The following is a 24,908-nucleotide window of genomic DNA, read 5'->3' on the forward strand; positions in this document are numbered from 1 at the left end:
TCGTTGGTCGACCAAGTAATTTGCCTCCCGTGGGGTGTGACACCACGCGCCAGATAGAAAGCAGGTGGAGCTCCTGACCGTTTCTTTATCGGTCCGCACGTACCTCATTGTACGTGCGAATTATGGCACGGTTGGTTACGTGCGGTGCGAAAGAAGTTCAACTTACCTGCTCACATTGTTCGCGTACGATTTCCCCGGGAGCGAGGTTTTCATTCATCCTCCGTCCACACGCGCGCGTTCCACTCCGCGAGTCCTGGCCTCAGCGGACGAACACGGGGGGGGTGGGGGGGGGCTCTGCTTTGCCTGCAGAGCAGTAAGAGCAACGACGCGCCACGGAGAGCTCGTAGCTACGGCACATGAATACATTATGAGGTCGCACTCATTAAACACAAAGTGCTTGCCACAAATGAACCACAATACCTCGGTGATCTCGTCAAGGAACATAAACCATCACGCGGCTTTTGGCTGGCCATCGGACAAAGACGGTGGTCACCGGGACGCGGCGCCTTCAGATGCGCTTCCGCGGCCGTCTGGAACGCTCTTCCTTCCGACATTAGGAAGCCACTGGAGCCATGCACTTTAAAATCCAGATTGAAAACTAATTTCTTTTGAACTGCTTTTACTGTTTAGTTTGTGGTCCTTTCCCCGCACCTCCGATTAGCACGGTTGGCTACGTATGGTGCGAAAGAAGTTCAACATACATACACGTGACCATGCAAAGCGCTCAAAGCTGTCGCACATAGCCGGCCCAGGGTGTGTCGCTTTCGTACACAACCGGCTCAGGTTCATAAGCAACAGCACGCGTGACCAGACCTAGGCTCACAGCGACAGCACGCAGCCATCCCACACATAGTGTGTAGCTGTTGTAATGGGCAACACAGCAACTCATAGCCACTACGGGGGCTCAGAGATCGGCCGCGCGTGATGGACGCCCTCCTTAATCTCAGCCGCGCGTCTTTCGCCGCGCGTGCATCTCTCAGAGCCGGGCGCGGGCGAGCGGAGCGCGGAGATTACATTTATTATTTCTCCCTTTTTCGTAGCCGTGTATATTTTTTTGCCGAGCTGTCAACCGGCGAGCCGCGCTGACCAAGGCCGTCGCGGTGTCTGCACGGAAGAGCACCGTGCGAGAGCAACGTTCATTTTCCGCCCCTCTGCCTCGGGGGGGGGGGGGCGGGTGAGCCCAGGACCTCTCCCGGTGGCCGTACATCGCCTTCGGCAGCTCCCCTCGGGCCACGTGGGCCGGCCCCCTGCAGTGATATTTCAAAGTGTCAGTCGCAGGCGTCACTGCCGCGAGGTTGACGAAGCACATCGCGAGCGCGCGACAAATGGTGAACGCCGGACGCTACCTCTACCGTACGGCATCTTGTCCCCATCCCTGGGGCCAGCGCCGAAGCTTTCTTGGGGAAGGAGAGGGGGGGGTGAGGTGAGGTGAGGTGGGGGGCACAGGCTGCGGCGTGGATACCGTGCAGCAGAATAATGCCGCGCGGGGAATGTCGGCGTTGCGTTTCGGCGGACGAAACGTGCATAACGTGGCATAATTTCCTTGTGTCCCGATTACACAACATGAAACAGATGGGTTACGAGCGCGATGTTCACTCGAGGCGTGGACGTGTGATCTCACTCTCTCTGTCTCTCTGTATTGGGGCCTGGATCTTAGCATGCCAGTCAACGTGTTGTTGGGCCAACGTTGACATCTGCTTGTGGGGTGGGGGGGGGGGAAGGGTGGTCTTGATTGGGGGGGGGGGGAACTTTACCAATGTGTTGAGAAGCACTGGTTTACCGTGCTGGAAATGAGAAAAAACGAAACAAAACACCTGCGCTTGACAGTGGTCGTTATGATCCTGGGTAGCGTCAGGGAGCAGGCGAACTCATATTGACAACGTGTTTATTATGAGACTCCGTGCATAAGCACTTTAGGCTTAATCGATATCACGAATTTGCAAATGTTGTAAGACGTCTGGAAGCGAGTGGTTTGCATGACAGTTTGCATCATGCGGTTTATTAACGCTTCCGTAGCCAGGAAAAGTGGCTCAGTGGTCAAGCGAGCGGCTCGCAATCGGAAGGTCGCGAGTTCAACTCCTGGTTGGCGGTTGACTCAACCCATTCAAACATCTGGTCGATAAAGTGAGCGCCACTTTTTGGGGACGTCAACAGTGGATGTTCTTTGGATAGACTCGTCCCTGTCATAGCAACGAGGAATTTTCACCACTGGCACAAGGCTGTAAATAGAAGATGAGCGCCAATGCCTCGATGCTGACTTGGTCATGAAAATTCGCTTTTGACTTTAATGAAAAAGAAAAAATAACGACCAATAAATGGAGAGAACACCTTTTTTTATATTTATCAAACACGGCAATGTTTTCAGCACGCTGTACAATTGACTTTCCAATCCAGCCATCGCCGGTAAAACAATTGGAATCTGGCCCAGAATGTATGAATCATTTAAATTATGCGCGCACCTTCATCCATTTAATTTACACGGGTCAAGGTGCGGGGCACTGATTAATCAGGAGCTGGAATTCTCTTAGCACGAGTCGTCGTACTCCCCCCCTTTCCTTCCCCCCAAAGAGTTCTGTGCAGCCTCGGCGCGGTGATAAATAATGCATTCGTTGTGTCCGTTGCTGCCCGGTCTCGCCGAGGTCGGAGGGTCGGGCATAATCTCAGATAATCACGAGACGTACCGCTCGCTGGCTCGCTCGCTGCTGCTCGCTGCTGCGGCTATCCGCCTCCTTCTCCCCTAGCCTCGGCGATGCCTGCCACCAGCTTCGTGAGTAAACCGATTGTATTTCGATTTAAAGCGTTCGTGACTGCAGGGATTCATCTTCTTGGTTCTTTCGGTAAAGTCACGTAGAATGGAAATAATAAAATAATAAAAATAAAACATCATAAAATTATTCTCACGACGATTCGGCCCCAGCCGTCCTCAGGTGAAGAACAGGTCTGTCGAGAAGACAGACCTATTATTTTATTATTTCCATTCTACGTGACTTTACCGAAAGAACCAAGAAGATTAACCGATTGTTTTAATTCAGTGGAGCGCGCACGCAAGCGTCGCCACGCATTGTTTTTGACTGATTAGCCGTCGCTCCTTGTCCAAGCGAGCGAGCGTGCCCCGTGTCCGTTTGTCCGAGCGTCATGGACGGTGCGTGCGCGCGGCGGTGTTGGGGAGCGGTGGCGCAGCGGTTGGCGCGCTTGCGAGTTCGATCCCCGCCCATGGCCAATAATAGTGGCGGATATCTGAACCGGTGTTGGGCCTCTCCTAGGTCGGCTCAGCCTTAACGGAGTGTCTGGTGCGATGGGTAAACATCAGGACTGTGGAGGCAAAGGTGGTTGGACATGGTGCTGGCTAGACCACCCCCGTAATTACGTGCTGTGCTGGCTTTAATAGGTGCTCGCTAACAGCAGTTGGCGCGTCAGTCTGTCAGGCTACACGGGTGATGTACGTGCATATCGACTCTGGACTCGTGTGTGTCTGCTGAAACGATCACTCTCGAACCCAGGATAGCTTTCGTCTTCGATTGACTCGCTCATAAATTGTGTTTCTGTTCGTGTCCGTGTGCATGATAAGAGTCAAAATAATACATCTGTTCAATAGATATACCGATTGGGAGCGCGTGCAAAAACACAATCGCACACAGTGCCTCAATGTACAACAATGCATGAGGCTAAATCGAGAATTACCGTGGGTTACATTTTGGCGCTATACACACCTGCATAAGATAAGATTTTTCACTCGCGTATAAATACATGGAAACATTAAATCATTGGGGTTGTTTTTTTATTCGAGATTCAATTTAACACGCACCAACAAAGAAACACACACACGTGTATTTAAATTGTACGACCAAGCGTTGGAAGTGTACGAACACTCGAGGCAAGAGCTAACATTTGTCAGCGTACGATAGGAAAAACCTTTGCCTGGCATTACATAACCCTCGCCGTAACCTTGAGTGGGTTTATCTCTGCACAGACTGGGCGTGTAATTAATGCACATTAGCACATCTCTCCGTCCCAAATGCGGCTCCCTTGGAGTTCACTGCGCGAGCAGGAGGGGCTCTCTGCACGTTTTAAGGGACCGTGCATGGCTCCGCATTATTAGCACTCCAGTAATTTTCCCTCGGTCTCCCGCACTCGGCAGGCATCACTTAGAGGCTGAAGGCATAGGACGTCCCTAAACACCCCCACCCCACCGCACTCTCCCTCGCTCGCTTCCCCCCCCCCCACTTCCAACCCCCTCTCTCATCGTTCTCTCTCCATCTCGCTCTCCAACCACGGCGGAACACCACCTTGCATCTCGCGCCGCAGCTCCGCACGCGCGCGCACGCACGCGCCGATCCAGCGCGTCGCAAGCTTCTTGTCAATTTCCCCTCCGTAACAAGATTCTGAATCCTCCATCCGGTGTCACCTTCGCGATTTCCACAACCAAACGTGGACAGATTTGAGCCTCTTGTCATTTCACGTTCGCCTCCTCCCTTTATTATTTTTCTTTTCGTGCGCAGTATTATTATTTTTTCTTCTCTTCATCTTTAAATATTCTCTCCTCTCCAATCGGCGCGTTTGTCGTTCGCGGTGTCACTGGAGGCTGCGCTACACCGGGGAAAGAGGGAGAGGGGGGGTAGAGGGAGCAGTTAGGGGTGGCGGCGGTGGCTGCGGTGGTGGTGGTGCGGGAGGGGTGGTGACACGGGGCGGTCGGGATGGATGTGACAACAAGGGACTACTTGAGATGGCGAACGGGGCCTGCGGATCGGCGTGACCGATGCTGAGCGGGCCCCGGGCGCGGGACGGGCGCGCGATCGATCTGCACGGCGGAGCCATGTGATGAGAGAGAGAGCGCGCCACTTGCGGAGCGGCGCTCGCTTTGGCCATGTGGTGCATCAGCTGTCGCTCTGAGAGGTCCTCCCTGGTTGAGAATGAGCCGTCCGACAGGTAGGGAGACGCTCGGCACACCTGACGGAGATACCCCCCCGCCGCCCCCAACCGCCGCCCCGCGCGCGCGTCGTGTTGATCGTCCGCGCGCGTGGCCTCTGCTAGCTCATCGGATTCCTCCAGTATAAATATTCTGACTTGTGTGCGTTTGTTGTTTTTATTCATGTGGCGGTGCAGTTCTTATTTGTGTTTTTTTTGTTTGTTGGGAGCAACCACAGCTCGTAGATTTCCCCCAAAGCTCAATGTTATGGTCCTTGGGCATAATTTGTTGTCTCTGGTTTTTGAGCCGCTGCTGGAAACGCCGTGTTTCTATGACGGTGGTGGGGGTGGGGTGGACACCAGTCGATTGCTGTAATCAGTTGCTTGCCGATGCTTCTGCTGCGTTCGCACAAGTAACGACCTGAGCACGACCGTGATTATTTATGAACTATCGTTTTGTGTGCTCCGTGAAGAAGGGCCATTGCCCGAAACGTCGCCTGTTGTGTATATATTTATTACTGTACATCATCATACATCGTCACTATCAGCCATGGTCAATCCTCTGCTGGATTAAGCCTACACACCGCCTCTCATTAACCTGTTTACATGCTATACAGTATATATTAAATTACTCCGTTACATTATATTCGTGCGTTATATATGGATGCACACGAATGTATTTTAGCATGCGGCTTGCACATTCTATTTTATATTAATCTATTTTTCTGTTGTTCAGCATTTCTCATTGCTGTCTGCGGACACACAGACAGACGCACGTGTAAACACACTGAGTGAATGAAACTTCGTCTTGCATTTTGCGCTGCATAATATAGCCGCGCGTGTGCGTGTCGGATGTGCAGCGCACCAGGTCAACTCATCTCAAATGAGTACCCGGTGCGATGTGTAAATATCGCAACTAGGCAGAGAGGTCGTGGTGTTGGTCACCCACCCCCTCGTGTGCCTTGCCGGCCTTCATAGGTGCTCGCTAAGAGCCCTTGCTCTTACGGAATGTTCAGGCTATACGGGGGGATCTTTGTTGTGCAATGCATGTGCCTTATTTTTTATGTTGAGGTGTGCACAAGACACGCGTGTGTTACATTGAGTGTGCAAATGCAGTGGGGAGTGGTAGTGTAGCGGTGAGCGCGACGCTGCTCTACGAACCCGGCGACCCGAGTTCGATTCCCTCTCACGGCCAACATCTGTGACGATTATCTGAACCGGCCCTGGGCCCTCCCCAAGGTCGACTCAGTCTCAAATGAGTACCTGGTGCGGTGTGTAAACATCGTCACTGGGAAGAGACAGGCTGCCAGGCGTGGTGTTGGACACCCACTCGCTCATGTGCCGAACTGGCCTTCCAAAGGTGCTCGCTAACAGCACTTGCCCCAACAGTCTCTTCAAGCTATACGGGGGATCTTTGTTGTGCCAAAACGCACGCGATTCGTGCTTAATGTTGAGTGTTCGCAAGACATGCGTGCGTTAAATTGAGTGTGCAAATGCAGAAGCCCGTCATGTGTGTGATGAAGTCTACGAAGGGCATTAACCCCGAGTATATACCTCAGCTGAGCCCAGCAATGCCCACGGGACCCTGCGTGCATACGTTTGGGCGTGCACGCATTTCGCTGCATGGCCCCGGATGTCGCGTTCAACCGCCCCCCTCCCCCCCACTCCCTCGCGTTCAGAGGTCACCAGGTCACGTCCAGGCCTCATCTCGGCGTTTTGTGACCCGTAAAAGATCCCGTGTGTGAGGTGGCTTGCAAACAGCAGGTCGTGCGTCGCCGTGTTAGCGGCAGGAGCCATATAAAGCTTATGATAATAAATTTGTATTTTTTTGTAAATATACTGTATTCCGTCACCAATGCAAATTGCATCTCGAAGCGCTTTAGAATCGCACGGAGGCGCGAGGAACCACAGACAAGAGCCAGAACCGGCGCCAACAGTTGCCCAAGTTCTGCCATCCCTTTATTGTGATGTTTGGCCAACGCCATTAATGAGCGTTTAATATGTGTGCGAGAACACCGGGATTACCTCCAGAAAGTACCCACGAGTGTGTGAGGTGGGGTAGGGGGCGGTGGTGGGCGGGGGTTAAACGGCGATCGAAGTTTCTCTCCGTGAAATATCGCTGGCGGCGAATGCCCCGGACCCAAGTACAAAACGAGCGACGCTGCTGGGAAAACACGGCGCGGAGCAATGTTGGGAGCCGACGGCAAACCGTCTTCTTTTCTCGACGGCGAAGCTTCGAGGAGGCTGCGGTTGTGGCTGTGGCGGCGGCAGTGGCGGCGGCAGGCACCGTGTTTGTTTCGCGGGGGAGTGGTGAACGCCTCTGGTCGCAAACTCCTCGCAGCGAGTGCCCCTTGCCTGGCCACGAACGTCCTCCTCCTCCGCTTTCACTCGGGCTCCCGCCTCTCATTTCGCTCGTCCTGAAAAACGACCTCCGTGTGGCATTTTTTTCGTGTTCGCGTGTTCGCCCTCGAAAAAAAATGTATCTGACGTGTTTTTAAATAACAAAAGACAAGACGAGAAACGGCTGCGGTGTGTCTGATCTGACACGAACATTTTTAAATGCCCGACGGGGGAGGGGGCGAGAGAGAGAAAAACAGAAAAATAAATCCAACAAAGCGTCGAATAATAATCTCATCTCAAACTCAAAAGAATACCCCCTCGGTCGCTCGCACCACGGCCGCTCGTCCGATTATTTACAGCAACGCCGTGAGGCTCGCCGAGCCGCACAGCAGCCGAGGTCGCGGCCTTCGCCGCAGTCGACAGACCGTTCGAATCGCGTGACCGTCCGCCCTTTAAACGGACGCGCGGGCCGCGACCGCTCAAAGAGGATGGGCCGGGCGCCCGATCTCCCTCGGCCCCTGCCTCGCTCACGACCGTCGCCCTGGCACGGCTGCTGCATCTTAAGTAACCGCCGCTAGCGAGCCTTTTGTTTTTGAAGACGGCGTCGCCGCGAGGAGAGAAAGAGAGAGAAATAAAGTAGATGCACGCAAGCGTCCCGCCGGCGAAGGCTCCAGTGAGACCTCGCACGTACACGCACGCGCACGGCCCCCCCCCTCTCCCCCCCTTTGTCGATTCAATACCGGATGAGGGTCCCCCCCCCCCCTCCAATGCCAGTCGTGGGGGTTGTTTTGACCATACTTCACCGCTGCGTGTTGGTGAAGTGCAGGGGGGGGCAGCCTAGACGTGGCATTAGACAAACACAGTGCAACGATGTATTTTCAGAACCAGAATATTTTATCACAAAATTTTTTAAATTTAGACTGGAGGAATCCGATGAGCTATGAAGCTCTTTTTTTCACAGATGTCCAGTAGACGGCGGTGACCATTTTGCTGCGCCGCTCGCTGCTGCCCAATAGCGTCGGCGTTGCATAGCGGTTCGGCCCTGATGAGATCAGGTGCATTGTGGGTTATTTGGCGCTTTCGTGATCCCTCCTCGACCGTGTTCGCATGAAACGCACGTGTCGCCTTTTAGAAACGCTCTTTCACTCGAATTGCGGACGCACGTATTCCCCCTCAGAACAATGAGCCATTAATCCGTAAAAGTAAATCAAAGCTGTCTGAGGTAACGAGAGTTTGGACTTGCTCACAAGCGTCTTTCATCTCCCCCCCCTCCGCCTCAAGCAAGGCATCGCTGCATTGATGCTCACACTCGGCGTGAACAAAAACAAAAATGTTGTTGTTGATGCTTCTCCTCGTTTCATCGAGCAGCCACCCACCCACAGGACCCACAGCGACGCCCAGTCCTGGCAGGCAGCGGCCGTTAGGTTCCACCCCCTCGCTCACGCTTGTGATCCGCGCGATGCAGAAAAAGCGGCGAAGCGTCACGGCGTAGATTTCCGCCGGCAGTCCGGCCGCCCCGAGCTGGGCAGCGTGAGATACGGCTTCTTGAGCGCAAATGCACATTTAAGGCACCCCGGCGGTGGCGAGACGTTATCTCCCTCGCACTTCTATGCAGGAGGCCGTGGGTTCGATGCCGACCCTGACGGCTGTAGATTTCGACTTTGCATGTTCACTCTTGCCGTGGTCGCGTGGAGATTTCTCCGGGTCCTGCGGTTTTTCCCTTCACATTTAGAATCAACGTGCGCTTCAGAGTATCTGGCTGCTATAAATTTCCACGTGATGATAAGCCACTTCGTTGAGCATATCATTTGTGTGGCCAGGTCGCTTCTGAAAAAGAGCTCTCTAGCTCAGTGGGCCTTACCTGCTGGTAAAATAAAATGCAAAATTGTCCAGCTTAAATAGTTTAGTTTACATTGCAAGTAAGCATCTTCAGCAAAGTTCACTCACCACCCGAGGCACTCCGATATTTGGGTGTGGACGTAGCGCTGGAGTGAAGCGGGCGGACGGGCGGGTGAGGGCTCCGGTGCACGTGTGAGCTGTTACGTTGTGACGCTCACAGAAAAAAACCAACGAGATGATCCGAACGATGCAACCTCTTACGCCTGTCCCGTGAGCAACAGCGAGCGCATCTGCCGGTCGTCTCGGCCAGCTTACCCAAGGTGCAAGCGAGCCTGCGGCACTTGACGTGGCCTCGAACTTGCACTTGGGCTTGGCACGAGCTGTTGTGGTGACGTCACAGTCGTTCAGTGGAAAATGGCCGCCGCTGCTGTTGTCGTTGTGAGCATGGGGGCGAGCGGTGCGAGCGAGCGATCGAATGCGGGTACAGCTCAGGCGAGGGTGGACGAGTGAACCGAAGGAACAAGACAGAGGGGCTGGACTGCAATCGTAAATTCCCACCACTTCGCCTCCCACAAGCGTATTAATGCATCCGTCTTGCCCTGAGAGGATAAACCAATTGCTCTTGCCCTTCACTTTCAATTTAGAGGTCTGGACAGTTAGAAAATAGTTCAGGCAGCAAGAGATAGGCGGCTCACTCACACTCGCTCTAGCCTTTTTTTTCATCTGGAGAAATCCAATTACGGCTATTTTTAGCCAGTGGGTGTCAAAAATAAAATATAAACAAGCAAAGAACAACAAGACCAACAACAATCTATTTTTTCCTGGACGGACGAATCACGTCCGTGTGCCGCACATTCCTCAGCCTGCCCACCCCCCCCCCATCCCCGGGGTACTTGTATTTGAGAGAGGGGGTCATTCAAAATAACGCAGCGAGAGGGCAAACGTGTTTCCAAAGTCTGAGCGAGCGGCGACGTTTCTCCCTGAAGACTGTTGGGGGCCAACGCTTGTTCATCGTGAGTGGCGATTAAATGCGGTGTGGCCAACGATGGGTCTTGTGTTTGTAGCCAGCACCACGTAGATTGATGCGAATGCACCACACCAAGGATGCAGAGGCCAGTTTCGGACACCAAATGGCCACTGACGTTGTGCATTGTGGCACTACAACATGCACGACACATCAAAAGCAAAGACAAATATCCCCCTATGACCATACAGACTATTGGAGCAAGTGCTGTTAGTGAGCACAGTGAAACAGTTAAACACATGCCACATGCCACAAACAAAGACACATACATTACTGCCCCCCCCCCCGCCGCTCCCTCTGGTCTTCGTACCTGATTGGTAGGCCTCGGCAAGGTAAGGTAAAAGGTAAAAACAACGAGCCTACCTTTACCCTACCTTTTACCCTTCCCCCATACAAATTACCCAATTACAGGGTAATTACTGGGGTACTACACATGAACAAGGTTTGTAACAGGTAGACGCGAGGCAGAGCGCTTCATTCATATAGAATACTCTCGATGATTCCAATTTTAATTGAAGGCCACAGACTGCACCACGGAGCTTTTAGCGAGCGGTAAACAAGGTATTTACCGGATAATACTTCCGCGCTACCTTTACTCCACCCTTTACCTTTCCCCTTGGCATGTCGACACCTTTACCATTTTACCCTTTTACCCGGTTAAAAGGGTAAATTACCTTACCTTGCCGAGGCCTACTGATTGGCTCACAAGTAAGGACATCACGTGTATCTCTCTATTTTAGACCGAAATAAGGAGGAATACTCCACAACTCTGTCTGTCCGCCTGATGAGGATGGTTGTAATTGCCAGCGAAACGTCCGACTCAAATTGTAGATGCTGTGGGTTTGCTCTTAAGTACACCGTTCTGCTGTGCTCGTGATGTTTCATTTACGTGACGCAACCTTGCAAGTTGGCTGTGTCGGGCGGTGGCGTGGCTTTTATGACACATTTATATTCACGCGAACTAACCCGAAAACTTCGAGTGGATAATATTGGTCGCCAAAGCCTACGTGTTCAAAAGACACACACTCCACACTTACAGCTCGTGCTCGAAAAACTACGGGAATGATTATTTTGCATCAATCTATATTTTTTAGAGAGGGCCCCTTGCCTTTAAACATCTGGCAGTTCACCAGCATTTCTTCAAGCAGGCCTGACTGCTGATGAGACACCGTGTGTCGAAACCGGTCCAGAGTTTGCTTGTGCCGAATCTGATTAGCACGGTTGGCTACGTGTGGTGCGAAAGAGTTTCAACATTGATACAAATCGATGCTGCTGAAATTATGCACTCCCAGAAGGCCGCCATAAAATAATTTCATAGGCGGAGAGACATGGGTTGTGCAAAGAATGATTTTATATGCGGAGAGACAGACATGCGAGGGAGACATTGTCTGCTGGTCTACTTCGTCATCTGAAAAATGAGACCATTTAAAATCGCCGAGCCATCATCCGGGCACCATCCAGCGTGCTCCTTGGAAGCCGACGAGCAGCGACTGCCAGCCTTGGCGTGGCCGCCCGAAACGTGTGTGGCTCCGCATGCTTAAAATCGCCTTGTGTCTTGGATGAGGAGTCGAGGCCTTTTACTGATTACCGATGCTGCTGCAGTCCGCAGGCGCAGTGTAACGTGTCGCGTAATGAATTGCGAAGACACCTAACAGTAAACGGAGCTTCGGCGGCACGACAGATGGGTTTCCTGGAATGCGGCGATGCAGCATCGCGTGGGTCTGAGTGCCGCGCGAGCGGTTTTGCGTATTTTGTGCATTATTTATCGCGTTGTCGTATTTTTACGAGCGTTGCGACTCCCCCCCGCCCCCCACCATCCCCGCATCTTCCACTGCGCTGACCTTAAATCAGACGCGAGGCTTCGGCTCCCGGCCATGCGTTATCGTTCGTGACCGCAGTTCGCACTGACTGCGCCGTTGGCCGGACATTCCCGGCCAGTTGCACGACCCCCCCGTCCTGGAAGGAGAAGAAAGAAAGAAAGACGTGATTCACACTCGGCGAGGCTTCCTCCACTTGTAAATCGCCGGCTTTGCTCGTTGAGGCCGCGTCAGTTGCGGGATGCATCCATGATCCAGCCAGGTGGCTCAGCGGTGGAGCGAGTGGCTTATAAGTCAGAAGGTTGCGAGTTCAAATCCTGGTTGGGCATTGACTCCCGCATTGACTCCGGCTGGGGATCAATAAAATGAGTACCACTTTGTGGGGAAGCCAACAGCGGTTGTCTTATGGATAGACTCGGCCCTGCCATAGGAATGTGGAATCTTCGCCGGTGGCACAGGGCTGTAAACTTGGAGATGAGCACCACCTCCTCGCTCATTTCGAGCATCAGATGACTTTGACTTGTTTTAGTTTCACACAAAGACAAACAAGACCAACATCCCCCGTGCGGCCTTAACAGACGGTTGGGGGCAAGCTCCGACACACGAGGTGGTCGGTGTCCAGCACCACGCCCGGCCGCCTTTGTCTCCCCTGTGGCAATGTTTACACACACTGCACCAGCTACTCATTTTGAGGCTGAGTCGACCTCGGGGAAGCCCAGCTCCCGCTCAGATAATCGTCACTGGTGTTGGCCGCGAGTGGGATTCGAACTCAGGCCGCCGGGTTCGTAGCGCAGCGCGCCAACCGCTGCTCTGCCTTTTGTTTGCGCACTCAAGCGCACACACAAACATCGAAAGCGCGATGCTGCATTCCCCCCCCTCTCCTCCTCCCCCCTCGCTCACGGAGCGTCCGGATATGATTGTGTGTCAAGACGCTGTACGCCTGGGGAGGAGGGTCATCCAGATGGGTGCCAGGGGGGTGTCGGGAATATGAACTAAATGTGGCGTAAAATTCGTTCCCATCATAGGCGGGAGGCGAGGGAGAGGAACGACCGCTCACAGGGAGAGGCAGCTGCCTTCTGCCTGGTCTCTGGCGCACGTGCACCGCGCCTGCTCCTACCTTGTACTCGCTGATGATGCGTGATGCCACTGCTGATAGAAATGGTCCCAGGAAAGCGCCACTCAATTGTAATTTGCCGGACGCTGTGATTCACCCGGCTGGTGCCCTCCGGCACCGCTCTCTGAACCCTTGCTCCGGTGCGGTGCTCTCGGCGCCTCGACTCTCATCGTGCCACGGTGGCGAGATGTTAACTACCTCGCCTGGTATACAGGAGGTTCGTGGGTTCGACCCCAACACCGACCCTGACGCCTGTATATGTGGCGTTTGCATTTTATGTCCCCCCATGATGGCACGGAATTTTCGTCGGGTCCCCGGTATTTCCCTCCACATTTAGAATGAACATGGGTTTCGGGTATCTGGCCGCGACTATAAACGTCCACATGACAATCCACTTCGTGCGAGCTACAATTTGTGATGGCCGGGCGGCTTCTTGAAAAAATTGCCGTACATCTCAATGGGGCCTTGCCCGGTTAAAAAATAAAAATAGTCAAATAGCGCCACGGGTCGCGGCCGCCCTCCTGGAGGTTTAATGTCGACTTTCAAGGTCGTCTTGGGCGCCCGTCTGTCGCTCTCTCGCGCACACACGGAGTCACCCGTGGCCGCTTTCTTTTTATTTGGAGGACCAAAACAATCTCGTCTTTTTTACTGCAGAAGACACGGCGCAGAATTCAGAAGAGGCCACGGCAATTGACCGACCCCTTTTTGTTGTTGTCGTCCCGCGGTTCAAAACCAAACCTGTGCCGCGCGGGCGGCAAAAATGAGCAAGCCCGTCAACTGGCCTCGATTCGGCAATCTTCGGCGTGGTACGAGAACCTTGCCGATCACGCTCAGCGGTCGTGGTTCAACTGCTCCTTACTCCACTCGTAGTTCGGTAAAGCACTGTGTGGAGGTGATCACGTGGCTCAGCGTTCATGGCGCCGAGCCAGCCCTGACAGCTACCTAAAGGTTGGATGCCGAGGTGGTGAGAATCAGACGCGGCGGCTTTGGTCATGCTGGAAGAATCCGATGAGCCGTGAAGCTCTTTTATCCGAGATGTCCAGTAGGGGAACGGGTCAGAAAGTTTTGATTTAAAGCTTTCGTGACTGCAGGGATTCATATTATTGTTTTTTTCGGTAAAGTCACGTAGAAGGAAAACAATTAAATAATAAAAATATTAAATAATACAATTCTCACGACGTTTCGACTGCAACACAAGCAATCATCATCAGGTGTGACATCCACAGCAAGAAAATTTGAAAAAAGTGGCGTTTTTTTCTTAACGTCAGCACCACGGACAGCGATTTGGCAGTTGGTCAGATGGACGAGTCCATCTATGTTCGCAAAAGAGGAGGGGGGAGAGGAAGAGAATGGAATGCGGTTTGAAAGTCACCGTAAGCGTGAACACAATCAATTAAGACCCGAAAGTTACAACAAACAATACAAAAACACGATAGGAGTGCAAAGTATAGGAAAGGTAAACAAATCACGAAACTAAAACTATTTTTTATTTTACCAGGTAAAGCCCACTGAGCTATTAGCGTCTTTTTCCGAAGCGACCTGGCCACAACGAAGTGGCTTATGACGTGAAAAATGTATAGCAGCCAAATCATTGTCACCTGTAATAAAGACCGGGTTCTCAAGTGGCGACTGCATATCTCTCTATCATTTGTTTTCTACGCTTAATTCGGCTAGCCCGGAGAATTCAAACGATCGATTGAATTGACACGTGACAAACATCCCATAGCAGAATAAATACGCAGCCGATACGCGTCTCACATCCGTGTCTCCACGTACAAATTAAAAGTATTTCTTACACAACACATTAATCGCACAGCCTTCTGGGGGATGTGCATCATTTCCAAATCGTTGATTCCAGACAAGCAAACCTTCTGGCCCAGTTTCGACGAAGTGTCTCATCGGCTGACTTCCTCGGGGTCTGGCAGATGTTAAGACAATGGGCTCTTAGTTGGATACAAAACTACATGATACATGTAGTCAACTTATTTATTTTTCTAGATATATTCTCTTCCAGATGCCCCCCCCTCCCCCTCTGCCGATGATGATTATTTTGAGTTATGTATCTCATAGCAGAGTGTGCGAGGGTTTAAACGGAGAAGTTCCACAAACAGATTTCAACTTTCACAGCCTCACACGAAGCAAACGCAACGTCTGTTTTGGGATTTCCCGTTGGATTCTTTGCCTGGTGGCAGTAGTAGTGGTATAACAGTAACACCTCGATATTCTCAGTTGATGCGTCCCTGGAGTTTCATTCGTACATATTGCAACTTCGTATAGTGAATCACTTGTGACGTTAGTACGATTAGGAGGCGTTCCCAGCCTTAGGAACTTCCCGTTTTATACTGTTAACACTTCATAACTTACCATTCATATTGCAAACAACAAAGACAATTTATGTTGAAAATAATATTATATTTTACACTGTACCGTATTAAAAACTCACGTAAATAAAATAAACGCAGTGAAGAAACGTAACTTTCATTCTTATTAATATAGTACTGGAGATTGACAAGTATTATTTTGTGATGTCAGTGTTTATTTGTTGTTTTTCTCTATTTTTTACATTAAAATAATGGCATTAAATCCAACGTTCATGAGACTAGAAGTCCGTCTATCAAGGGATCACTGTTCAATTACATGACGGCACATCGTGGGAGTGGGGAATGATAACTGTTGTACATTTAAAAACCACTCTGGAGCGCTCTTCCGGTGATTAATTTACAACGGTGGAGTTGTATGGCTCTGCGACATAGATCAGTGTACGGTTGTTTCCTAAATCTTGGTGGACTACACTTCACTGTCGCTGATAAGCATGCATCACGATGTTTTTTTGGGGTTTTACCTCCAACCCTCTCCTCCCAAGGGACTGCTCAGAAACCATAAGGGCAGGGCTGGCATCCCTCCCACAGCCCCCCCCCCCCCCCACTTTCCACCACCCACTCACCGCCCCCCCCCCTACTCTCAAATGAAATGTCCGATATTCAGCTGTAAATGAGGTGCTAAATCAAGTGGCTGTCAGCCACGCAAGCCCCATTATGCTCCCGATTATAGAGGACATCATCAGTCTGCTGCCTTCTGGCACAACAACAACAACTACGACGACAACGACGACAACAACAACAACAACACCAACAACAAACAGCAAAGTCGGCACGCCGCGTTAAAATGCCAATGCAGCCGCAAATGCCGCTCGCGCGCGCTTGATGGAAGAAAATTGGTCCCGAATTTTGATTTATGAATGCGTGCGTTTATTGAATGGTGTTTTGACCGATGAGCTTATTATTTGCCTCTAACCTTATCGGCTGACGTACGCCCAGTCTCGTTGACCTTCTTTCGCGCCGTACGTAGCCAACCGTGCTCATCGGAGTCTCGTGAGCTGAGCAGGTTTGAGCCTAGATGGTCAGTCCTTGTATTTGGCAACCGCCACGCCACGTACAAGGCTTGTCGTGCCAACATGTGTTCGTCACTCTTCAGAATATTATCATTATTACAATGTACATCAGGCGCTCAGTCACTCGCTCTCACGGGCAAAAAAAAAAAATAGTGGGGAGCAGCAGATAGAAATTTTACGACGCGTATAGGACATACGTATTGCTCATATTTAACTCGTTTTTTTATTGTAGCGGACACGTTCATGAGTGCGCTGCTCCCGTCTGTTTGGGGGTTGTATTTATTATTGAACGTAATCTTCTCCCCACCCCCCCACCCCCCCCCCCCCGGGACCAATGTAAATCCCGAGCGTCCGACGAAGTTATTAAGACGGAAAGAAATGTGCCGATGCAGAGTGTGTTGAGTGCACGGTGCAAATACTTTGTCCTGGGCAATTAATGCTCACTTCTGCGAGCCGCGGTGCAGCTGTTGGTTTTAATAATTTTAAAAAAATTGATGAATAAATTCGTCGAAATGAAATGTTCTATTTTTTACGGAAGCATTTGAAAGCAAGCGTGTATGTATGTTGAACTTGTTTCACACCATACGCTGCCAACCACACGAATCAGAGGTGCGGGGGGGGAAGGACAACAAACTAAACACAAAAAGCAGTTCGAAAGAAATGCGTCTTCAGTCTAGTTTTACAAGTGCGTAGCTCCCAGCGGATCCCTAATATTGTAAGGAAGAGCGTTCCAGACGGCCGCAAAAGCGCACCTGAAAGAGCGCGACGCGGTGACCCTCTTTGTTCGACGGCCAGCCAGAAGCCGCTGCTACTAAGAGGGCGACCGGTGGTCACGTGATGAACCGTTGTGTGTGTGCGAGCGGTTCTTCACGAACGTTGAAGCGTGGATGCACCGGGGAAAGGGAGTTCCAGACTGTGGGGGCAGTGGAGGAGAGTAACCGACCTCTTACTGAGCAAAGGTCGATTCGGGCGGCTTCAACGGAAGGTCCCGCTTGCCAGAGCGAAGTGTGAGATGAGAGATGTTGGCAAGCGGCGAGTGCACGGAGGACCTTGAAGGTGGTGAGAGGGATCTTGAAATTAATCCAGGATTGAACCGTTTGGAGCCAGTGGTGGTGGGGGGAATTGGAATTTTTCGGTGACTTGGTCTCGTGTCGAGGGTGTAGAGCAGCCACCAATTGAAATCCCGGGTATGGGTTTGACAGGTGCAGGGAACAGGGACCCATGCCACAGCATAAGTGTCCTACAGGATAACAAACATTAACAAGCGCTCATAACACACTCGTGCTGTCTCTGCTGTCTGCCCGTCCTCCTGTCCGTGGTCTGTACGCAGCTGTTGCCGCTCTTGTCAGTTGAAACACGCGGTTGTTTTTGTCCACATCCTACCGTTCGGCAAAAACAAAAACCCGCAGCCCTTTAACCGTCCGCACATATCGGCACGCGTGAAACCGGCAGCGCCGAGGGCTCGCGATGCCTCGGCTGGCGGCAACAATGCCGACGACTTTGGCCGGCGGCGACGATCGTGACCGGTGACCGTCGTTCCGCCCCCTCCCACCTCCCCACATGCAGCGTGGAGGGCGAGACGGGAGCCTCCGTGGGCGTCGACCGGCAGGCCTCCGCTCACGGGCCCTCCGTCCCCGGGGCGCCGGCGCCGCAGGCCCACCACGCTCCTCCTCCTCACCCCCACCAGGCGCACGGCCAGCGGTCTGGCCAGGCCGAGGGGCCCGCGGGGCCGGAGCGGCACCCGCCCCAGCTGCGGTCGTCGCCGCCGTCCTTCCACCACCCGTCGGCGGCGGCGTCGTCGCGGCGTCTCCGCCTGCAGCACGGCTGCTCCGTCAACTCGTCGTCGGCGTCGTCGTCGTCCGCCTCTGCGTCGTCCGCCTTCGCCAAGAAGCACGTGGAGGAGGAGGCGATCAAGCGCTCGCGCTCGCTGTCGGGCACCTATGAGCTCTCGGCCGACCTCCAGGACAAGCAGGTGAGCCGTCGCGGACTCCGTCACCATCGCTGTCACCATCGCCATCATCATCACCGTCATCGTCGCCGTCATCATCGTCGCCATCGTCATCGTCGCCACCGTCAATCGCGCCATCATCATCATCATCGACATCGTCGTCATTGCCATTGTCATCATCATCACCGTCGTAATCATCTCCATCGTCGTCATCGCCATCATTATCATCTCCATCGTCATCATCGCCATCATCATCATCATCACCATCATCATCGCCGTCATCGCCATCATCTTCATGTTCACTATCGTCATCATCGCCGTCATTATCATCACCACCGTCGTCATCCCCGTCATCATCGCCATCGTCATCATCGCCACCGTCATATTTATTAGGAAGCCACTAGAGCTATGGACTTTTAAATCCAGATTGAAAACTCATTTCTTCAGAGCCGCTTTTTGTGATTAGTTTGTTGTCCTTTCCCCCGCGCCTCCAATTAGCAGGGTCGGCTACGTACGGTGCAAAAGATGCTGCTGAGCAGTGCCTTCTTGAAATTGATCTGCGATTGAGATTGGGAGCCGGTGGAGCCATCCGGGTGAATGGGGTGACGCGGTCTGGTTTGCGGACACGGGCGACAAATTTGTCGGCGGCATTTGCGATTGTCCCGAGTCTGGAGGGGTGAGTTGTCGCCGTCGAGGAGGCGTGGGTCATGGTCTCAGCAGCAGAAGCACGGAGGAGATGTTGTGCAGATGGAGTTGACGACGTCCTGCGGAGTTGAGGTTTGTAGGACTAGAAAGGAAGTTCGGGATGAATGGCACTACCAATTCTAGATTTGAAGCTTTCGTGACTGCAAGGATTCATACTCTTTGGTTTTTTCGGTAAAGTCACGTAGGTAAAAAAATGTAATAAAATAAATGTAGTTGTTTTCATTTATTTCATGATTTTTTTTACCGACGTCACTTTACCGACACTACCAATGTTTCAATTGCTCCCTGCCAGTGTAATGCCACGGCTTCAGAGCTGCACACTCGAATGGATTCCTTTATTGAAGGCGGACGTTTTTTTTTTCGTCGGGCCGACGTGGAGCACTTCAGTTTTTTTTGCTTTGTCGACACTCATCCAGAGGAAGTTGAAATCAGTCCCCGAGATCGGGGCAGCATGCGGGGAGGGCCGTGGGTCGCCGCCGGGTTCATTGTGGCCGACCGGCGATGCAGAATACCCAGCCAGCAGGACGCAAACGGAGGTCCGCACGCGCTTGTGCGGACCTCCGATCGTTCTTCCACGTTCCTGCTGTGGGGGGGGGAGGCCGTGCGCCCCCCCCACCATGCTCCCCCCAATCTCTATGATCCCCACGCTCTCACTCACTCTCTCTCTCTCTCACTCTCTCCCTCACACTCACTCACACTCACTCACACTCACTCTCTCTCTCTCTCACTCTCACTCACTCTCTCTCACTCTCTCTCACACTCTCTCACACTCACTCTCTCACTCACTCTCTCTCTCTCACTCACTCTCTCACTCACTCCCTCTCACTCTCTCTCTCTCTCACTCACTCTCTCACTCACTCACTCTCTCTCTCTCACACTCACTCTCTCACTCACTCTCTCTCTCTCACACTCACTCTCTCACTCACTCTCTCTCTCACACTCTCACTCTCTCACTCACTCACTCTCTCACTTTCTTTCACTCTCTCTCTGTCCCCCGCACGTGGCAGGTGGAGATGCTCGAGAGGAAGTACGGCGGCCACTTCCTGACCAGCAGGGCGGCCTCCACCATCCAGTCGGCCTTCCGCCAGTACCAAATGAACAAGAACTTTGAGCGACTCCGCTGCTGCCTCTCCGAGAGCCGCCTGCCGCGCCGCCTCGCGCTCGCCTCCATGCGCTCGCAGCTCTCGCTCGAGGGGGCCGACGCAGGCACCGGCGCGGCCCGCTCCTCCTTCGGCGAGGGCGAGCCGGCCTCGGCGTCGAAGGGGTCGCCGCCCGGGCGGACGCGGCACGGCGGCGAGCCGGCGCCGCGCGACGGAGGAGGCGTCGGCGCCTCGAGCGAGCCGCCGCCCCGGCTGCCCCCGACCGACTCGCGGGACGACGGCGACGCGGCGGCGGCGGCGGGGGGGATGCACGGCGGCTTCGGGCTGGCGTCGGCGCTCGGCATGGACCTCTCGGCGCTGTCGGCGCTGTCGGCGCCGGACGACTTCGCCGACACCATCACGGAGCTGGAGGACGCCTTCTCGCGCCAGGTCAAGTCGCTCGCCGAGTCCATCGACGACGCGCTGGTGAGCCGCGGCTGCCTGCGGCTGGGCAACGACGCCCGCCGGTCGGAGACGCCTATCGCCCGGAGCCCGAGCGCCGCCGCCTGCCGGGCCGGCGCGGCGGACGACGGCGGTGCCGCCCCGGGGTGCGCGGGGTCGAGGGGCGACGCCGCGCGCGAGGAGGCGGGTGCCGTCGCCGTTCCGCCCGCTCCGCCCGCTCCGTACGACGACGACGACGACGCCGACCCCGTGGCGTTCACGGCAGGGGACTTCCCGCTGCCGCCACCGCCGCCGCAGTTTTCCCCGCAGCAGAGCACGCAGGCGGAGGGCGACGAACCCATCGCGGCCCCCCCAGAGGGGGGCCCGGACTCGACCCCGGCGCCGAGCGTCGTCGCGGCGGCGGCGGACGCGAACGAAGCGGCGGCCTCCGTCGGCAACACCGTGGTGACGGTGGTGGTCACCGATCAGCATGGCGGGCAGCTGCGGCAGCAGCAGCAGCAGGCGAGGGACGCTCGGAAGCAGACGCACGAGGGGGGGACGCGGGCAAACGGGGGCGCGCGCCGCGCGGAGCCCTGCGACCTGGTGCGCTGCTCGTCGGAGAGCCGCGAGGGCCCTTCGGCGGCGCGCCTCGGCGTCGGCCGGGGCCAGCAGAGGCGCGTCTCCTGCCCCGAGTGCGGCGGCGCCGGCGGACCACCAGCGGCGGGGCCGGGCTGCGCGCGGCTCCCCCTGCTGACGGTGGAGCCGGCGAGCGACAGCTCCCTGGACGCCGGGAGCGAGCGGGCGGAGAGGGTGGGGCTGAAGCGGCAGGACGCGCGCGACGACCAGGAGGGCAGCCCCACGCACGGCGGAGCGGCGAGGTCCCAGCAGCAGCAGCGGCAGCAGCGGCAGCAGCAGCAGCAGCACCGGCAGGCGGCCGCGGATGACGTAGCACCCATAGTCATCGTGAAGCGACGCACAGGTACCGCGAAGTCGGCTGTTTTGTCAACGAGTTGCCATTGCATGGTGAGGATGGTGGTGGTGGTGATAGTGACAGTGATTATGAGAGTGATGATGATGACAATAATGGTCAGAATGATGATGGTGATGATGATGACAATGACAGCCAGGATGTTGATGCTGAAGATGACGATAACGATGGCAACGACGATGATGATGTCACCACGTAGGCCGGCACACCGATGGGGGCCACCTGGGCGTGAACGGAGGCGGCGCGGTGAAGCCGACGGCTGCCCCCTGCGCGCCGTCCTCCTCCTCCTCCGCCGCCGCCGGCAACGCCGCCGGCAACACCGGCACGCACCGCCGCGCCAGCCGCTCCGAGTCGGACTTCTCCGACGGCGAGGACGGCGAGAACGAGAGCGTCAACTCGGTGAACTCCAACTCGAACGAGACGGCCAACTGCAGCTCGGGCTCGTCGTCGCGAGACAGCCTCCGCGGGGAGGCCGCCGCGGCCGCCGCCGCGCTCAGCCGCCCCTCGTACCACCGGGAGACCCGGCACAGCTGGGACTCGCCCGCCTTCAGCAACGACACCCTGCGCAAGCGCCACTACCGCATCGGCCTCAACCTCTTCAACAAGTGCGTGACGGCGGTGGCGGCGGTGGCGGTGCCGGGTTAAGGGTCGCCAGGTCGGGCGTGCCGTGTTGCGCGCCGGTTAGGGTCGGGGGCCTGGGCGGGTGGGGCGGGGCTGTAACTTAGCGGCTTCGTGCGACGTGGGTTGTTCTGGACCGCCGTCTCGTGATTCACGTGCACTGCCGGCACTTGGAATACCGAATTCGGAAGACATGGCATCTCTTGTCGCTGTGGTTTGCCGACCCCCCTGGGTTAGTGTCAGGAGGGTGCAGCGTGTGAGGTGCGGGTTTACGGGGGTTAAGGGTCGGAGGTTGGCTATTTGGGGTTGGATCAGGGTGGGCAGTTCGGGCGTGAGCCTAAAGTCAGTGCCGTACTGAATGCGATGAGGCCGATGGCATCAATGGGGAGACAAAATGCTGCTGGCCCCACAACCTCGACCCACTGTGTGCTGTGGTGGAATCAATCGGTGTTCACTAACTCTAGGTGCTCGGTTTGCAATAGCCCGGTTGCCACAATGCGCAAGGATTCCAGTGAACCGAGTTCGATTGCCGCTCATGGCTAACACCAGTGAAGATTATCTGAACCGGCCCTGGGTCTCCCCGAGGTCGACTCGAACTCAAATGAGTACCTGGTACGGTGTGTAAACATCGACACTGATACAAAGGCGGCTGGGTGTGGTGCTGGCTACTCGCCCCCCTCCGTGTGCCGTGCCGGCCTTCATCGGTGCTCGCTAACAGCACTTGCCCCAACAGCCTGTTAAAGGCTATACGGGGATATTTGTCTGTGTGCAGATCCGTTTCAGTGACTTCTGGCCCACACAGTAAGAGGGTAGCGCTTTCTCAGCCACTCCATTGATGTCCAGAAACATACGAGAGCAATGTTCGTCGCATACCGGTCAAACTCATTCTTAATTGTCAGAGCTGAAAGTTAGCCAATATTGAGTGAAAAATAAATTCCATTAGATTATTGTGCGTGTGTGTGTGCGGGGCGGTGTGGAGACAAAGGCGGCCAGGCGTGGTGCTGGCCACCCACCCCCTCGGGTGTTGTTCTGGCCTTCATAGGTGCTCGCTAACAGCACTTGCCCCAAAAGTCTGTTGAAGGCTATACGGGGAGGGAGGATCTTTGTCTTTGCGTGTTTGCGCAAGAACACACCAGACGAGCATAATTGTGGTTTGATATTCACGCACGTGTGAAGCTTCATCGATATTAATCCAGATTGCACGCCAAGCGCTCGCCACACATCAACCAAAATACCTTGCTGATCTCGTCAAGCATAAACTATCGCGTAACGGCTTTTGGATAACCATTGAAGAAACACAGTCACCACGTCGTACGCTTTCAGATGAGCTTCTGCGGCCATCTGCAATGCTCTTGGGAAGCCACTGGAGCTATGCACTTTTAAATCATCAAATTTGAAAACTCATTTCTTGATAACTACTTTTAGCGTTTAGTTTGTTGTCCTTCCCCCGCACCTCAAATTAGCACGGTTGGCTACGTACGGTGCGAAAGAAGTTCAATATACATCCATGCACTACGACACTACTATACACTATATTCTACCCCACTATACACTACACTAGTATAAACTACACTATGCACTACACTACTATACACTCCACTACTAAACAATACACTACACCTCAATACTACATTGAGAACACATTTTTTTTACTGCTTTTTACGTTTAGTTTGTCCTTCCCATGCACCTCCAATTAGCACGTCTGTCTACGTGCAGTGCGAAAGAGGTACGTACAAACATTCTGTGTACGAGCCGAGTGACCTTTGCCCACTGACCCCCCCCACCCCTCCCCCCGGCGGGCGCAGGAAACCGGAGCGCGGGATCCAGTTTTTGATCGAGCGCGGCTTCGTGCCGGACATGCCGGTCGGGGTGGCGCACTTCCTCCTGCAGCGCAAGGGGCTGAGCCGCCAGATGATCGGGGAGTACCTGGGCAACCGGCAGAAGCAGTTCAATCACGACGTCCTCGAGTGAGCTTCCACACGGACGCACACACACACGCGCGCGTGCGCGAACGCAGGCGCGCGTACGCACACGCGCGCGCGGGCCTCGTCTTTGCTTTGGCCTCCCGCCGTGCGTGTGATGTCGGGAGCGCATGTTGATGAAACGGATCGATTTGTTTGGGCGTCTGAAACGAGGCCAGGATGTTCCTTTTCCAAACTCAGGGGCCACAGTTCTGCCCATGGAAACGGGGTGGAGTGTTCCAGGTGTGTGATGACACACGGTGTGGGGGGGGAGAGAGAAGCGCAGGGGAGTAAAGTTTTGGGCTCAAAAGGCCAACAGTGTCAATTGTCGGCAACTGATGCCGGAGTCGTCTGACGTCAATGCGTTTTGTTTCGTCGCATAAGTAAAAACAAACGAACGCGTATCTTTAGAAGACGTCAACCGTGAAACTTTCCCGATTCATGTGACTCCATTTTCTACCAATTGGAGCGCTGAAAATTCCCGTGTGACCTCGGTTCAGCCAATCAGCGATGGCAGCTCCAGAGATGTGAAGTTTAATGGTGAGGATGCTGCCATGGTTGCTATTTGTGAGCATGACCGGTCCAGAGGTGAGATTTTTTATCTTAATTTCTCATAATGTTTTACAAGGTAAGGCCCATTGAACTGTATAGCTGTTTTTTCAGAAACGACCAGCCACAAATGATTGCCCAACAAAGTGGCCTGTCATCACGTGGAAATTTATAGCAGCCAAATACTCT

General features: G+C 54.2%; 1 protein-coding gene across 8 annotated transcripts in view; it reads left to right on the forward strand.

Annotated features, from left to right (window-relative positions):
• Nucleotides 1-24,908, forward strand: part of LOC144945601 (IQ motif and SEC7 domain-containing protein 1-like) — a 564,126-nt gene that overhangs the window by 501,223 nt on the left and 37,995 nt on the right. For 7 of the 8 annotated variants that reach the window (XM_078874099.1, XM_078874100.1, XM_078874101.1 and 4 more), the window contains 4 exons: nucleotides 17,997-18,402; nucleotides 20,091-21,582; nucleotides 21,791-22,196; nucleotides 24,015-24,176. In XM_078874099.1, coding sequence (XP_078730225.1) covers nucleotides 20,097-21,582; nucleotides 21,791-22,196; nucleotides 24,015-24,176 — 2,054 coding nt within the window. In that variant the 5' untranslated portion in view covers nucleotides 17,997-18,402; nucleotides 20,091-20,096. Of the gene's footprint in view, nucleotides 1-4,668; nucleotides 4,927-17,996; nucleotides 18,403-20,090; nucleotides 21,583-21,790; nucleotides 22,197-24,014; nucleotides 24,177-24,908 lie in introns of those variants that run through there. The other variant, XM_078874106.1, reaches the window with a different exon arrangement.

Source organism: Lampetra fluviatilis, chromosome 38 (assembly GCF_964198595.1).
Source record: "Lampetra fluviatilis chromosome 38, kcLamFluv1.1, whole genome shotgun sequence".
Lineage (NCBI taxonomy): Eukaryota > Metazoa > Chordata > Hyperoartia > Petromyzontiformes > Petromyzontidae > Lampetra > Lampetra fluviatilis.